This window comes from Lissotriton vulgaris, chromosome 5 (assembly GCF_964263255.1).
Source record: "Lissotriton vulgaris chromosome 5, aLisVul1.2, whole genome shotgun sequence".
NCBI lineage: Eukaryota > Metazoa > Chordata > Amphibia > Caudata > Salamandridae > Lissotriton > Lissotriton vulgaris.
Window position 1 is genome coordinate 1,314,371,892 of NC_141693.1, and position 14,829 is coordinate 1,314,386,720.

Genomic DNA, 14,829 nt, shown 5'->3' on the forward strand with positions numbered 1-14,829 from the left:
GGATAGAGACTGGAGCATGATCTTAGAATACCTCAAGAAATCCCTTGCAATGCCAAATTTAAATGTATTCAATATATGGTCTTACACAGGGCATATCTCACTCCACACCGGCTGAAATGCATATTCCCAGCCACACAACATTGCTGACCCATATGTAAGCTAGAAGAAGCGGATTTATTACACATGCTCTAGCAGTACCCTGTGCTTGGACCTTACTGGACTGAAGTGGTTGTCTTGGTCAAATCTACGGCTGGGATCCCTGTCCTGGACACGCAGGCAGTCTACTTACTAGAGCTGATCCGACGCCCTAAAACACTGAAGGTACAGCTTTGCTTTATAGATTTAGCACTACTTCTGGCCAAACGCTCCATCACAATGCGGTGGAAGGCGGTTACACCCCTACCGCTCTATGGCTGGCACGGAGAGTTGGTGGGGTGGCGCAGAGAGTGCTGCTATCCGCCAGGAGACTGCGCAAAAAGATTCTCTCTGGACTGGGATAGCGTACTGGAAGCGTTCAAGGCCCTGGCACCGCCACCAGTCCCTTAACACAGGACTAATGGAAGCTTTAACGTCCAGGCCCTCTTTTAGCGTACACTATTACTGATCCACAAGTCCTGCAGGCCTAACACGCATAGTATATACTTTGAAATGTTTGAGTGCAAAGGGCAGCAGCTAGCAGAGCACTCTGACAAATCAATCAATCATAGCATTTATAAAACGCACTACTTACCCATAAGGTTCTCAAGGTGCTAAATAAGTTGATGTGGGTAGAGCCAGACGAAGTTGGGGCGGGGAGGGAGGGATGGGATAGTTTAATTAATCCGTTACACTACTCTTTATCACATGGCAGCAGTGCTGAAATACAGTCAGACGTGGACTGATCTGGACTGCATCTGCACAAAATTGTGTGTCAAGCATGAACACAATAGGAAATGTCACGCTGCTGGATACAAATGGAACTACTATTGTACTCTTAGTAGCCACTTTTTTCCAATCCAGAATTTACTGCGACATTTAATGTAATTCAGGTTTGTGTATTTGGTAATAGATTTTAATAATGGAAGAAAAACAAACAGGTAATCAAAACATCTACTGCTGATGTTACAGATCATTAAGAAACATTTTTAAACTTGTCAAGAATAAAAAATAATAAAACAGTTGAAAAGTAAAATAAAATAAAGCTGCTGAAAATATAACTAAAGCATTCAAGACAAATTGCTGCAGAAATATATGATCTTTTTACCCATTAACTTAAACTGGACTGTCTATTCCTATTGCAAGTGGACTAATGTCCCAATTAGCTAAGTCAGCATGCTGGAAGAGAAAAGGGTGGTGGAAAGACACAGCTCGGAGGAGAAAAGGCACTTACTGCATCTTCTGGATCTCATCTTCGTCCACTTTCTGCTTTCGCTCTTTCTTCTCTTTTATCTCCAGCTTTATCTTCTTTGCATCGGGATGCTTATCCGATGAGTCATCCCTTTCTTCACCTTCAACTGAGGTGTCAGCTGCTGCGGATGTGGAGGTAGACGGAACCACGTCTTCTGACGATGTGACATGAGAGGGCGGAGCTTCAGATGACAACAGTGGCTTCACCTACAAGGAACAAATATCAAGGCTACACCCATATTCTGTCAACAGAAATGATTGGAGTGATACACTAGGATAAGGAAATGCACAGGCAGGAACGGCTAAATGATGCAAGATTTCAGGACCAGAGAAAAGGTTGTTTGGAGCTTACTGGCGAAATAGTCAGTTTTAGAAATGGCAAAATAAAATTAGGTCATCTCTGTACAGAGAGATGGGCAAAGGAAATGTAAATAGGAAAAGAAATACCACAAGTGTTCTACTTTTAAACAGTACAGAATGAACCATGTTTTCAGAGTTTAAGGGCAAGAGGTATTCTGTCTAACCCTTACGGCTTTATGTTACACAAAACCTGAACAATGATGTAATGGAAAGACTAAAGTTCAGCTACTGTAATTGATTAACTCAAGTAGTACTCTAAACACCCTCCCCATTTTTCTTTTGAATGAATCATAGGTTTTTCTCTGAACAAAAACTAATAAAATAAAATAAAAAGCAGTAAACTATTTGATTAGCCCGTGTGCTTTAAAAGCTGGTTTGTCCTCACAAAGAGTGCAACCAAACCTAACACAGTGTCTAAAGCCAGGGGCAAGGTCTCCATCAAAATTGTATGGAAAAAAAAAATGGAAGGACGCAAAGAAACGCAAAAAATGCAACAGGTAGGTATTATGGTCATACCATTGTGCTACGGTCATCACCAAGATGGTTAAACGGTATACCAGTGTGCTCCTCTGCCCTGAGTGCCCAATTGTAAGAAATCAGGTATCCTGACTTATTTTGGCCCTAGCTGCGGAGCTACGATCGACTCATCTGACAGGGGGGTTCCTAGTCTCATCGCCTCAGATCCACAGTAGGAACCACTACAAGTAGTGTGTACTTTTGGCCCATGTGGCTTGTGGAAATGCTGTAAACATTGTTGGGCCTGTCAGGGCAGCAACTGCCTTCAGACCAGCGGGAAACATCCTAAAAAACGAAGTATTATTAACGACTCACCTGAACAACGAAGTCCAAACAACGATAAATCCTGATCAACGAAGTCCTGAACCACAACTTTTCCCGGACTGCAATGCAAAACTGTGCGTGGGCTCGCTCCGCCCCCATTCTCAGCGTTCGACGTCACTCACCCCCCCCCCCCCCCAACCCCCCACTGCTGGTAAGGCCTGACATTAAGCTCAGCCCTCCGGAACGCTCATGTCACTCTTCTCCGCCCCACCCATTTATTAGGTTTCGCCTGGCCGTAGCACTGCGCAGCAGTGCTCGCACAGGCGAAATCTTTTGATCCTACAGTATGGGGCGTTGTCCCGCCTCGCTCTTCCATTGGCTAGCTCCATAAAGGGAGGCTAGCCATTGGAAGAGATTGGTTGTCAATCACTCTTTCCCCGTCACAACGCGCTTCGGGGGAGGTTCCTTGTCTTTTTTTAAGTCCCACCCCCACACCCTCCCTCTCGCCGAGGAGTTATTGTGCCGTTGTTGTGCCTTGTTGATAAAGTCAGGGCAAGGAGAAAGGTTTGGGTCCTGTGTCTGAACTGGCTTGGACTACTCAAATATGCGCAACAAACAAAATAGCCAGACAGATTTGTTTTTTAGATTTTTGATCCCACCCAGCCGATCAGTTCTGGAGGGTCATCTATTTTATTTTAGTATTTTTAGAAAAAACATTTAACCATTTGATTTGTATATGTCATCAAACAGACAGTCAATGAACAGTGAAAAAATACACACAGACAAGTGAAATGTGCATAAATGTACAAGTGCTATATAAGTGCTCAAAATCTATATAATCAATACTATCAGTTCATACAGGCAACACCAAAAAACAATTAATCAAATACCTAACAATAAATTCACATTAGGAACCAGTCCTTTATATTAGGCACAAGAAGACAGGCGGACACCCAGTTCAAAAGCACTGCCTGCCTGTCTTACTAAACCAGGGATAGGGAAGTGAATTGTAGGGTTGCAAAACTAGGGATGACACTTTATAGATTTAAACGGCCCTAGTGGCACCCTTCTTCTTTTTCCCAGGCTTAGGGTCAACGCGTTTCGAACCACAATGTTAGTATGGGTTCTCCTCAGGACACAGACTGGATGGAGCCGAAACTGGGCATGACAGATAACTGTCACTCATGTATCGCTGCAGTGCTGTAGATGGCCTCACGCGAACCGGGGTTCTTAGTATCAAGGTGCGTCACTTATGCAATCAATTGGAGACGTTGTTCGTGGGCGGATTCCAGCAGGAGCCTACTTTGTTTGGAGCGGCCTGCGCCGTGGCTCGGGAATCTTCAATGCACATTCAAGTGCTTCTTAGTTCTTCGGCGATTTACGGCATAAACTTGCTATGTAAGGTAGGCGATCTGCTCTCTTCACTTGCGGGCGGTGTTTGCCAAACGCCGCCCGCGAGTGAAGAGAGCAGAGTCTCCAATTAATTGTATAAGTGACGCACCTTGATATTAAGAACCTTCGGGACGCGTGAGGCCATCTACATCACTGCAGCGATACATGAGTGACATTCATCTGTCATGCCCAGTTTCGGCTCCATCCAGTCCGTGTCCTGAGGAGAACCCATACTAACATTGTGGTTCGAAACGCGTTGACCCTAAGCCTGGGAAAAAGAAGAAGGGTGCCACTAGGGCCGTTTAAATCTATAAAGTGTCATCCCTAGTTTTGCAACCCTACAATTCACTTCCCTATCCCTGGTTAAGTAAGACAGGCAGGCAGTGCTTTTGAACTGGGTGTCCGCCTGTCTTCTTGTGCCTAATATAAAGGACTGGTTCCTAATGTGAATTTATTGTTAGGTATTTGATTAATTGTTTTTTGGTGTTGCCTGTATGAACTGATAGTATTGATTATATAGATTTTGAGCACTTGTACATTTATGCACATTTCACTTGTCTGTATGTATTTTTTCACTGTTCGTTGACTGTCTGTTTGATGACATATACAAATCAAATGGTTAAATGTTTTTTCTAAAAATACTAAAATAAAATAGATGACCCTCCAGAACTGATCGGCTGGGTGGGATCAAAATCTAAAAAACAAATCTGTCTGGCTATTTTGTTTGTTTCGCATTTTAGATAAAGTCACCAGTTAGGAAAGTCCATCTTTATTGCTATTTACACTGATCGTATAGCCCGGAGGGATAATGCGCTTGCTGCCGAGACTTGTGTTTAATGTACAGGAGCAAGGACCCATCCCAGTGAGCTGGCTAATTAGTTTGAGTAGCTGTCAAGTGAGTCTTTGAACACTGCAATTTACAAGACACATGTTTGATTCAAATTGAGATACCTCTGTGGGTTAAAGCACCTACTGGCCGGGTCTGTTAAAATTTTGAAGCATACAGGCTCAAACCCCTCCCCTCAGACCTAAATCTTTTTGCCATTGCTTAATTAATACCGGGTACATGTGCTGATGAAAAATATTGTATTTACTGCATTCCAGAGAAAACGCTGATGCATTGTTGACCCGCTGAAAAATAACACGGCGCTTGTGTGGTGCTTACTGTCGTCGCGTGTGCTGTGAGGAGATATAAGTAACATGTTATTGCTACCAAACTTATAATAATTTGAAAGAAGTTGCAAGGGCGAGTGTTTGATCCACCCCTCTGTGATCAAACCTGCAGACTACTGAATGTTACACAAATCTCAGCCCGAGCTATATTACCAGCATATGGGAGGGGGGGGGAAGAGACCGAGATTCGAACCTGTGACTCATTAGTCACACAGACTCTCCTCAGTAGGCGCCAAGCAGTTTTCAACCTAACCGTGATTCAAACACGTGTCCTGCAGTTTTACGGACATCTCCGCAACATCCACATTACCCACTGAGATATCTTCCTGGGGCTGTAATCTGCAACACGCAGGCAAACCTCCGTAGCAACTTTCTTGCCCACTGCAAGATTCATTTTTAATTTGCGACCCGTGGAGCCAGGGTTACATTCAGAGCCATATATATCAATAAAACCAGGGTTGGAAATTCTGAACACGCGGTCTCCATCGCTTGCACACACGCGGACTCCGCTGCAGGGGCATTAGCCAACCGAGCTATCTCGTTAAGTAGATGGCCTTCCTGTTACGATGCATGGAACTCGATAACAGGATCAATAACCTGCTGAGTTATCTGGTTGGGTTAAACCAGCAGAGATTCACCAACGACGGCGTGTTACAGGCTGTGCTGCCAGTGCCAGTGAGTACTGCAGTAGGGAATTTAAACAGTCATGGTGACGGCCTGACAAGCATAGTAGCCCGTGGCATAGCAATATTGAGACATATGAGGGCAGAAGGATTTTTTTGTAGCTTGTCAGTTACACACATTGCTGCAGGAAGGTTGTCATAACAATGTCCTATTTTGCACTGAACCTGTGTACATTGCATGCAGGTCACCGCAGCAGGTGCTTTAACCCGCCGAGCTGACTGGTTTGGATCCTGCAGCTGTGACCCACGGATTGAGACCTGGAAGCGGCTGCTCCCGGGGTACCCTGGACTCCGCCGCAGCAGCCTTGACCCACCGAGCTGTCCCTGGCTCGGATATCCCGGGGGGGAATCTTAACCGGGGCGCTGTAGGGTCTTACATCTCTGAATTCGTTGTAACCCAATCATCTGCGCCGCGCTGGGCGGAGCTGCAGTGAAACGCGGCCCGCTGGTAATTGGAAATGTTGTCGTGATCTGTAATCGCCGCGCGCGGGGATGTCAATGGAGCGCGTGCCGGGTAACCCGAGCCCGCGCGCCCATGAAAGATTGAGCGGGAAGCCGGGGCGCGAGGACGCGCCTGCACCAAGCACCTGCGAACAAACGCGCAGGCCGGCACGTGTCCGCAATTAGTGTGATGAGGTGCAAAGGGATATCCTGGGAGAGGCGCGCCTCGCGCTGCTTCTCGGGTGACCCTTGCGGCGCTAAACCAGCGGGCTGAAGAGGTAACTCACTGCGTCAATGCGCCTGCTGCTAAGCTGTGTGTGCAACCTGCGGGTCACAAGTACACCCTCGGGTAGCTAGCAGGGTGGATTAACGCGCCTTCTGCAGAGGTGCTGGTCTGTGCACCCTGAAGAGTACAGGTTTCAATCCCAGCGAGATAGCTCAGTAGATCAATGCACTTTCCACATAGAGCTGCATTATACACAGAGAGGGTCGCTAGAATTGAGAAGGTCCTTGACTTATGAATGTCTGCGGTGGTTTCATCTTAATTATGGATTTGCTGCTCTTGTGGCACATTTCACCATATGCTGCCTTATTTGCAGATTTTAACAAAAACATTTCCATTTCAAAAATATCAAAAGTTACACAATTTTTTTCCATGTAATGGGTCAGCTTGTGGCAAAACTGATGCAAAGAGTAAATGGACACCCTAAAATGGCTGCCTTCAAGTGTTACACTGGCAGAGATGAGTTACGTTTAGAAGGGGGTGGACGCACACTGTCTCCCACTGCAGCACTCAGTTTGCCCTGGTGCATCATAATAAATGACCTGGCACACAAGTAATGCACATAACAACTGCTACAAACGTTTGTTTCAAAACGGTGCGTTACTCACACACAAAAGTGAGAGTGTATATATATTAATTGTATGGTAACTGCACAATGGTCAAGAATGTGTGCTTGACCCTATGGTCACAGCTTCTCCGAATAGAGGGGAGGACACTCATTCTTGCATTCTTACCAGTGTAGGGTGTCAGAGTACTTTACATCTAGCACACTACACATAGACAATCAATCATAGGTGTGCAAATTAGTGTAAAGGAAATCTTACAGAAGAAAGAGGACTACAAGGTGTAGGAGTCACATGTCATTCATACTGGTAGGCAGGATAGTATGAATGCTTAGCCTGGAAAAGCACAAAGTAAGAATTTAAAACGTAACACCATGGTTGGGGGTTCTCTTTAATAAGTTTTCTTTAATATTCAGAATTGATTTATATCCAAATGAACCCTATTTCCAACGTTAGGATAAAAAAACAAACAGGAAAAAAACATAAAGCTCTAATCTATACCTTGCAGTTTGCATGCAGCTATTTGATGACAGTTAATCGCTCACTATGCTACATTAGGAGTATAATGTGCGTCAGTCGGGCAGTGACTGAATTGCGGAACTCCCTCTTCTGGGGAGAGCACCGTGACTGGTATATTGGGTCCTGTTCGCAACTTTTCTCTCCAAAAGATTTCAAAATGTGGACATGTGTTTGTTTTCCTTGCTCGGAGCGAGGTGTGACGTCAGCAGTCCTCCTGCCAGCCTTGGCGGGCCAGACCCGCTGGTCCGAGCTGACAATCTGTCAGAAAGCTGAAGCTTGTGGTGTGTTATTCTACCACCGGGGGACTTTTAAAGGTTTGCCAATCATTGGGTAATACTAACACAAAAACAAAACTTTCACTTGAAGTGGCTTCCCGCTTCTAATCTTACACACATTTTGATGCTGTGTGTATATCTAATTCATTCACACATGTATATGTGTAGCTCTGTGTGTGTGTGTGTGTAGCTCTGTGTGTGTGTGTGTGTGTGTGTGGCTCTGTGTGTGTGTGTGTGTGTGTGTGTGTGTCTCTGTGTGTGTGTGTGTGTGTGTGTCTCTGTGTGTGTGTGTGTGTGTGTCTCTGTGTGTGTGTGTGTGTGTGGCTCTGTGTGTGTGTGTGTGTGTGGCTCTGTGTGTGTGTGTGGCTCTGTGTGTGTGTGTGTGTGTGTGTGTGGCTCTGTGTGTGTGTGTGTGTGTGGCTCTGTGTGTGTGTGGCTCTGTGTGTGTGTGTGTGTGTGGCTCTGTGTGTGTGTGTGCGAGTGGCTCTCTGTGTGTGTGTGTGCGAGTGGCTCTCTGTGTGTGTGTGTGCGAGTGGCTCTCTGTGTGTGTGTGTGCGAGTGGCTCTCTGTGTGTGTGTGTGCGAGTGGCTCTCTGTGTGTGTGTGTGTGCGAGTGGCGCGCTCTCTGTGTGCGAGTGGCGCGCTCTCTGTGTGCGAGTGGCGCGCTCTCTGTGTGCGAGTGGCGCGCTCTCTGTGTGCGAGTGGCGCGCTCTCTGTGTGCGAGTGGCGCGCTCTCTGTGTGCGAGTGGCGCGCTCTCTGTGTGCGAGTGGCGCGCTCTCTGTGTGCGAGTGGCGCGCTCTCTGTGTGCGAGTGGCGCGCTCTCTGTGTGCGAGTGGCGCGCTCTCTGTGTGCGAGTGGCGCGCTCTCTGTGTGCGAGTGGCGCGCTCTCTGTGTGCGAGTGGCGCGCTCTCTGTGTGCGAGTGGCGCGCTCTCTGTGTGCGAGTGGCGCGCTCTCTGTGTGCGAGTGGCGCGCTCTCTGTGTGCGAGTGGCGCGCTCTCTGTCTGCGAGTGGCGCTCTCTGTCTGCGAGTGGCGCTCTCTGTGTGCGAGTGGCGCTCTCTGTGTGCGAGTGGCGCTCTCTGTGTGCGAGTGGCGCTCTCTGTGTGCGAGTGGCGCTCTCTGTGTGCGAGTGGCGCTCTCTGTGTGCGAGTGGCGCTCTCTGTGTGCGAGTGGCGCTCTCTGTGTGCGAGTGGCGCTCTCTGTGTGCGAGTGGCGCTCTCTGTGTGCGAGTGGCTCTCTGTGTGCGAGTGGCTCTCTGTGTGCGAGTGGCTCTCTGTGTGCGAGTGGCTCTCTGTGTGCGAGTGGCTCTCTGTGTGCGAGTGGCTCTCTGTGTGCGAGTGGCTCACTGTGTGCGAGTGGCTCTCTGTGTGCGAGTGGCTCTCTGTGTGCGAGTGGCTCTCTGTGTGCGAGTGGCTCTCTGTGTGCGAGTGGCTCTCTGTGTGCGAGTGGCTCTCTGTGTGCGAGTGGCTCTCTGTGTGCGAGTGGCTCTCTGTGTGCGAATGGCTCTGTGTGTGTGTATGGATCTCTGTGTGCGAGTGGCTCTCTGTGTGCGTGTGTGGCTCTGTGTGTGTGCGTGTGTGGCTCTGTGTGTGTGCGTGTGTGGCTCTGTGTGTGTGCGTGTGTGGCTCTGTGTGTGTGTGGCTGTGTGTGTGTGTGTGTGTGCGCAAATGCAATAGGTCTCGCATTTGCGAGAGATTAAGCTATTGGCATGGTAAAGGACAAGGCCATTTATTTATCTGTTTTCAAAACCAACACATAAATAAAAATGTTGCCATTTACAATGCCAATAGCTCTAACTTTTGCAAAGGCGAGACTGTTGCATTGTAAATGTTTGTTACACTTGGAAGCAAAAGTGAGGCAAACTGGCTGGCGGGCAAATAGATCTGAAAAGCAAGACATTTTGAACTCCCTGCCCCCTGGCACAATGTGTCTCCTCTCCGCCTCCCTCATGGAATTGTTATAAGAAACAGGGTTGAACCCAATATAGTCAGTAGGGACCTGGGTAACAATTAGAACAAAAGGAAGGGGTCCCGTGACCAGAGGAAAGAAATTACAAATTTACACCATTTGTATTCAACAATTCAAAGAAAGAAAAAACTTTTTATGGAAGCAAAAAAGAATTGAATTCAAGATTGCATACATCCTATTCAATGGATATCTTACTCATTTTGTACATTCTTTTGATACCACAGTTTATATACAATGTGCGTGCCCACATTCACAACAGGAAGGGGGTGACGTGAGGGAAAATGTAGGGGGTAGGATATATGTGATCGGATTCATTCGGTGACAAGTCTTATTCAAGCTTCTAAGACAATGTACATGTGGTCCCTGAAAACAGGGCCACAGTTAGTGGCTCCAAAAGAGTCCAAATTTATGAATGATAAAGACCGGCCTAACTCCGTTGTAGCCGTAAGTGTCTGAATGGGGACCGGAATTGGTCGTGGGTGGTGTAGTCGTCTACGTTTCGACCCAATATAAGTAGGTTTCTTTTCCTTACAGAAGGGTCTTCATCAGGACAAGCAGAGTTGTGGGTGGGCAACCTCTTGGGGAGCAATTGGAAAAGCGAATTAGAAACACACCAATCCTGTATTCTAATTCATAGGAAGGTGGTACATGATAAATAAATAATCGTTAAAGAAGGGGAGACAGCCGTGTTGTCTATCTCTGTGTAAATCCCATAAGTAAGATTGATACCTTTTGTTCTAATTCTTACCCAGGTCCCTACTGACTATATTGGGTTCAACCCTGTTTCTTATAACATAGTGTGTACAGGCGCATGCCTGTGAGGTTACACTACCTCCCCTGCAGGAGGTTTTTCCGTGTTCTTTGAATAAAATCCTATAGATAATTTTGTCCTTATTAGGATTTATGACTCACAAGTATGGGAGATAAGGAGATACTTTCATACACAGAAGATTATATTGATCAATTGTTACACGACCCAGCCAACAACTTTTTGTCAGCTAGTACACCCATTGTTGACATTACCCTGAATGACAAAATCTCTCAGCTAGAAAGATTAGAAAAAAAGCTAATTCGCACAAAATTACATGGGCATTTTCTTGCGCAGTGCCTTCAGAACAATATTATACCTACAGGTTTACAGGTCAGAGTGGAGCCAGCTATCTTTGTAGATATTCCAAAATTTCGTGAAGGATTCAGTTTTGTTGCAAATAACTGTTCTAGACATTGGATGGATAGAGACTGCAGCAGAACAGGTGGCTATACTTACCAAGCAAATAGCCGAATTGAAGGTAAGCATCTCAGGTGACAGCACACTTACCAACTCCAAAGAGGCGTTATCCAAACTTGTTGAGACTCTACAAGATTTCGAGACTTCTAACATTAAGAAAAAGCTAGATAAACTAGCTCGTGATCTTAAATTTTACGACAAGAAAAAAACATATCCTTATCTGTCTGAGGATTATTTCCGACAGGATCAACAAGGACGTTTTACGAATCGAGGCTACAGGGGTGGTAGATCCAGGGGACGCTATACCACATTCTCTGACTCTTCCTATAGTTCCGGAGAAGACTCAGAACAAGCAGGTCCCAGTAATTCCTACGGATATCAGGATAATTATTATCCCCAATACCAACCCAATTCTTCTTTTTTAGAACGAGGAACATGGAGACCAACTCGTGGACGAGGCAACAACTGGAACCGTGGTACAGGTCGGGGACAACAAGGGCCCCAGACGCAGTGGGACAACGACGGTGGCAAAGGCCGCGGAACGAAACAAGTCCGATTCCAGCCGGAAGAACATGGCGAACGCTCAACCAGGCGCAAGAACTACAGGTGGTAAGATCGCCTGATACACCAATCATCAATCTATCCTCCCATGAACTCAGTGAGGATGACCGCGGAGTGCTGAGTAAGGGTTTGTCCTTTGTCCCTACAACCCCTCCTAATAGTTTCAATACATTAATGGAACTCTCTAAATTCTTTAGAAAGATAAGACTACGTTTCTTTTTTAAGAACAGACCACCAATGATGCAGACATCTGTAACTGGATTCAGAGTGCCATCCACTTCTGTACCCCAATCTAATGCAATGAGCCACCGGATATTGGCTTATGAAAGCATCATCACTGAAGAGGTCAAGACGATTTTGAGGGAGAAGACCTATGTAAGATACAATATCAGTAAAAATGAAAGAACAGCACTGACCACTCTTAAATCTAATCCCAATGTGGTTGTTAAGCCAGCTGACGGCTATCATCATTCAAGATGTATCTAAGTACAAGGAGGAGATCCTGCGTCAACTGAATGATGGAGTAAGTTATAGGAGACTGCCATCTGATCCAACACGAGACCTAGCCTCTGAAATTCAACGGGTAACGCAAGAAGGGGTCCAACAAGGTTTTCTCACGGACCAAGAATACCGTTATCTGAATCAAAGTCACCCACGAATACCAACAATCTATACCTTACCCAAGGTACACAAAGATCCACACAACCCCCCAGGGCGACCCATCGTGTCCGGATGCGGCTCCATCCTTGAGCCTCTGTGCTGATATATAGACTTTTTCTTGAAACCATTAGCTGAGTCCACTCCCACGTACCTGAGAGACACCACACATACGATCACTTTAGTTGATGGAAAATCTTTTAACCCAGATGAGGAGCTTTTGGTTACGTGTGACATTGTGTCACTGTACACAAGCATCCCGCAGGAGTAGGCCTTAATGGTGGCCACTGAAGCTTTGGATAGGCGTGATGCCCCAGTATAAGTACCCACCACATTCATAACTCTTCTACTTAAGATTGCCATGATGAGGAACTATTTCATGTTTCAGAACGTGTTCTATTTGCAAACGAAAGGTGTGGCAATGGGGGCAGCCTTTGCCCCAGACCTGGCCATTTTGTTTATGGCTTTCTATGAAAAAACTTTTGTCATCAACGTCCAGAATCCATTCCATCATCATATACAACTTTGGGTACGGTACATTGATGATGTGCTGCTAATTTGGAAGGGGAACAACAATGAACTGGAACTTTTTCATGAATGGTTGAATTCACGGTCCACAGACATTCAATTCACAAAACAATCCAGCAACAAAAAGATTGACTTTCTAGATATAACGCTAGTGGCAGAGGGAGGCACTCTACATACCACCTTATTTAGAAAACCTGCAGAGCGGAATTCCTTATTACAATACTCCAGCCATCACCCTAGGAGCCTTCGGGATAATTTACCCTACGGACAGTTCCTCCGTGTGCGTAGGAACTGCAGTAAGAAGGAAGATTACATGCTATAATCTGAGATCCTGATGACACGTTTAATAGAGAGAGGCTATCCCAAGCGACTCATCAAACGCTCTAGAAAAAGAGCTTGGTTCTGTCACCGTGATATACTCCTTGAACCTACAACACGTAGCAGTCAATCTGAAGAGCGCATGATTTGTGTGACTACTTTTTCAACTAAGAGCCACTCCATCAAAAAGGTTATAAATAAACATTGGAATCGGATTGCGAAGGATCTGGATGTATCAAACGCGCCGATGCATGCATTCAAAAAAAGCACGTAATGTCAAAGACCATGTAGTCTCATCATTCTTGGAATGCTCACAGGAACCCACTATAACCTTGTGTTGGAACCAACCGCGGGTGGTGGGACATTATAGATGTGGTAACTGCAAAGCCTGCCCGTCTACCATCCAATCCAAAGAATTTGTCTTTAACCCCTTCGAAGCTAATGACGAGCTGGGCTCGTCATGGCGCTTACCTGCCGTGCGCGGATGACAAGGCCAGCTCGTCATGAAATAATGTAAAACAACAATTTGCAGCACAGGAGGGGAAAACGCCTAGCAGCCATGTGGTTAAAAATCATCGACACGTATTCAAACACCACACAAATTGTAATACCAAAAATGTGATTTATGGTATTATCTGTCCATGCGACCTCATCTATGTTGGTCAGACTCAACAACGTGTAAAAGCACGGTTCCTTTCACATTGCAGCAGAATTAGATGCAAAGTACCAGGGGCACCTTTGGTTGATCATTGTACCACACACAACCATTCACCAGAATCACTTAAATGGGTAGTTTTGGAGCATATCATACTGGGCCCAAGGGGAGGAGATCTATCCAACGTCCTGAATATCAGAGAGCTCAAGTGGATCCATATCTTCAATTCTGTAGTGGAGGGCCTCAATGAATCTGAAAATAGTTTTGCGCAATTGGCCATTCTTTAGGGTAATGTACTACACACTGTTCTTTTCATTCATATAACTGTGATTGGCGCTAACTAATTGTTTTTCCTCATTATTGCCGAATGCAAGTGGAGTTTACACTATCCTACGTGATTTGTGCACACCCTTGTCCATAATATGCTGCACATTGTCTTTCATTCAAATATCTGTAGTTGGGTTAACTAATTTATTTTCTCTCATTTATTGCCAAATGGAAGTGGAGTCTACACTATCCTACGTGATTTGTGCACTCTCTTGTTAATTCAATGCATGACACGATATAAATACAACATAATGCTGACTATTGTTACAAATAGATTAAACAGTATTGTTTTGTCGCAACTTTAACATAAGATGAGATACAGGAGTTTATACTATCATAGGCGATTTGTGCCTCCCCCGCTCCATCCTACGCGTTTTGTGCCTCCTCCGCAACACCTAACGTGATTTGTTGCCTCCCCAGCTCGATGATAAGTGATTTGCCAATGTAAACACGGTGCTAGTATAACGTTAGTTTATCCAAGGTACAATATTGAATAATAATGCGGATTATCCAAATAACATTAACAGATAACGATGCGGATCGATGTGGTAGAATATGCCTATTAGATAACCTTTCTTTCAAAATCAATGAAGTGTAGCCGGAGTCTTTTTTCAGTTCCCATTGAAACTTTCGAGGCTCCGCCCCCCCAGCTGAGAATCACCAGGAAGTGCCCAACGCGCGCGGTTACCGAGATAGGATCCATAGCGGTAGCGGCAGTGCTCAGACTAGGTGA

At 45.8% G+C, this 14,829-nt stretch overlaps 1 protein-coding gene across 2 annotated transcripts in view; it reads right to left on the minus strand.

Annotated features, from left to right (window-relative positions):
- The window catches only part of TAF11 (TATA-box binding protein associated factor 11), a 338,944-nt gene that overhangs the window by 288,041 nt on the left and 36,074 nt on the right, over window positions 1-14,829 (minus strand). For both annotated transcript variants that reach the window (XM_086923217.1, XM_086923218.1), the window contains exon 3: window positions 1,370-1,593. In XM_086923217.1, the coding sequence (XP_086779343.1) occupies window positions 1,370-1,593 (224 nt within the window). The remainder of the gene's footprint in view (window positions 1-1,369; window positions 1,594-14,829) is intronic.